The sequence below is a fragment of the Sphaeroforma arctica genome (assembly GCF_001186125.1).
Source record: "Sphaeroforma arctica JP610 unplaced genomic scaffold supercont1.159, whole genome shotgun sequence".
Classification (NCBI taxonomy): domain Eukaryota; class Ichthyosporea; order Ichthyophonida; genus Sphaeroforma; species Sphaeroforma arctica.
This window is the reverse complement of record NW_014040399.1, coordinates 16,449-18,976: the sequence shown is the minus strand read 5'-3', so window position 1 is coordinate 18,976 and position 2,528 is coordinate 16,449. Positions and strand designations below refer to the sequence as shown.

At 43.0% G+C, this 2,528-nt stretch overlaps 2 protein-coding genes across 2 annotated transcripts; one reads left to right on the top strand and one right to left on the bottom strand.

Annotated features, from left to right (window-relative positions):
- Positions 1-384: 384 nt before the first annotated feature.
- On the bottom strand, positions 385-1,195 carry SARC_03213 (hypothetical protein; the record flags this gene model as incomplete). The annotated part of the gene is made up of 2 exons (XM_014302997.1): positions 385-441; positions 860-1,195. The coding sequence occupies 2 exons, from the start codon at positions 1,193-1,195 to the stop codon at positions 385-387; spliced, it is 393 nt and encodes a 130-aa protein (XP_014158472.1).
- A 793-nt stretch (positions 1,196-1,988) lies between these two features.
- SARC_03212 (hypothetical protein) lies at positions 1,989-2,399 on the top strand (the record flags this gene model as incomplete). The annotated part of the gene is made up of 1 exon (XM_014302996.1): positions 1,989-2,399. The coding sequence occupies one exon, from the start codon at positions 1,989-1,991 to the stop codon at positions 2,397-2,399; it is 411 nt and encodes a 136-aa protein (XP_014158471.1).
- Positions 2,400-2,528: the final 129 nt, after the last annotated feature.

Below are 2,528 nucleotides of genomic sequence, written 5' to 3'. Positions count from 1 at the left end.
CAGACGTGTAGCCATATCCGTATTTATATTTGCGCCTCCATGCGTGGAAATGGCCAATAGTACACCATTACGTACCCTAGTCGCATATAAGTGGGTGCGAATATGATGTACACGAACATACAACGAATAACTTGCCGAACGAATGATCTGTGAAAACATAAATATTCACAGACACATATGGTCTTCGAAAGGCGTTCGACCAACGGATACAGCGTAATATGAAAACTATGCTGTCATCGATAGGCGAGCATCGCGCACAGGGCTCACGTCTATCTCGGACACACACGAAAGCATACAGAAGATACACAGCTGTTGCCTACGTGAGAGTTACAGCTATGTGCAACTATAGTCACGTGTGAATCTATCATGCTAGGTTACAAGTTGTCACGTGAGGTTGATAGGAATGGGAATACTACAGATGGTAAGGTTTGACAGAGCCCACTGCAAAATCAGTGGAAAGCCGTAGATGAAGCAGGAAATGACACTACGAAAACTCATATGCTTCTGTTAACGAGAGCATGTAGTGGCAACTAGCTTTGTCAGCACAGTCAAAGAGAAAAACAAAGACAGATTGTGCATGATGACAGACGCAAGACCCATCAATATGCGCTCATATCCCTCTGCTTGGCTTTCCAGCTACGCTGCTGTGTGTCCCTGAAGTACACTATTTCACTAATATGATCTCAAGATGGCCATGAGATTGATCTTAGCTTAGACAAGTATACGTGTACGTGTAGAACCAAAGAATGCTAATACGCACAATTGTACGTATCCGTACAAAGCTCGTACAAACACAACGCTCGTATACTACAAATGCGGCTCACGCTTGCAATATCACAGTTAACACATATAAACATACCTCCTGTGACGTTAAGAGCGTGCGATTCACATCGTAGAGTGATCCCTCGGCATTGTCTACATCCGAAATCGGATAGTACACAAAGCCCTTCTCTTTTACTAAGTACTTGGCTGTAGGTAATGTGCCAGGCTTATCCGATTTCTTGAAAAAAGCTAGATGCCCGCCTGGATTCTCGGTCACGAGCAAGTTTAATAGATACACTTTCGTATCACCACTCAACGGTGTCCAACCCTGACACCCGACCTTGTCTAATTCTATGCATAAATTTTCGAACGTACACCCCTCACGACCTTCCAAGGACACTTCCTCGAGTACACGTTGAATGAGTTTATCCATTGTACTGGTTGATTGATTGACTATTGCAAGTGCCTTCGTGGCGTTCTTTAATAAATATAATTTGTACACACGTAAGTGATTGTACAATGCGAATCGCTCGTGACGGATATTCTACCGCATTTCAAACGGAATGTACTCGTCTCTTCAAGCGGCTATGCGTCGCTGTTATTGACGATTTAAATATCTACTGGCTATAGAAAACGTGTCTAACTGCTCACAATAAGTGGTAATCAGTGATAGATTTCTGATGCAGCGAATTCCGGTCATGCAATCGACACGGTATACGCATACGTTATGAAGCACTATATGACCTTTATATCAATGCGGGCTTTAGGCGGGTTCCTCACAGTTGAGCATGTAATATAATATTTTTACAATGATGTAATAATATATTTGTTGGTAATATCATAAAAAAGCCGGTGAAACATGCCAGATTGCCAGGACGATTTCGCGCGGGTTTTTAAGCTAAGTCGATTTACGACAAACTCGTATCATCTTATAAAAATTGTTGTAAATTCAAGGTTGTAAATACCCGAGCAACCCTGTACGCATTTGAAATAAAAACATCATACAACACTTGAAATAGCATTGTGGTGTCAGCGAATTTTGATGAAAGAACGCCCTCAAGTGCCGCTCTCTGCAACTTATAGATAAATACCAAAAGAAAACAAAGTATCTGAGCAGGCTCGTATGGAATTCAATATACAGCTATCTAGCTATACGCGATTGTTTATAAACACCTGGAACCACCTTTTGTATAAGCTGATAGACGGGGGCATACAAGAGTGGTACTATGTGGGTAAAAGGTCTAGACGCGCTATGTATAGCGCTACTGGCCACGAGTGCGCAGGCACTCTATGAGGACCAGGCGGGACAGTACGACTGGTACAAGCCCATGATTGGACATGCCACCACGGGGTGCTATTCTACAAGCGCACAGTACATGATCCTGGGCACAGATAGTAATGTATTGAGTGCCATGAGTGCAGATGGGGAGATAGTATGGAGACACGTGATGCCGGTTGAGCAAGAGATGGATCTGATAGTGTGTGACAATGTGCGAGTGGCCACTGTGTCAGCCAACGGATCATATATCCGCATGTGGTCTGCCAAGACGGGCGAGCTGATTTGGGAGAGATATTCTGGTGCGAAGAAAGACGAGGGCCAGGTAGGGGTAGGAAGGATGAATGTGAATGTTGAGTGAATGTACTGAGACAGAGACATAGTATGTTTGGTATATATGCCTAGTGCGAAGTTATAAGCAATACACTCATAATGATATAGTTATAGAAAATCATGAAGTTAAAATCATGCATAATGTGGTAGTTCTTAC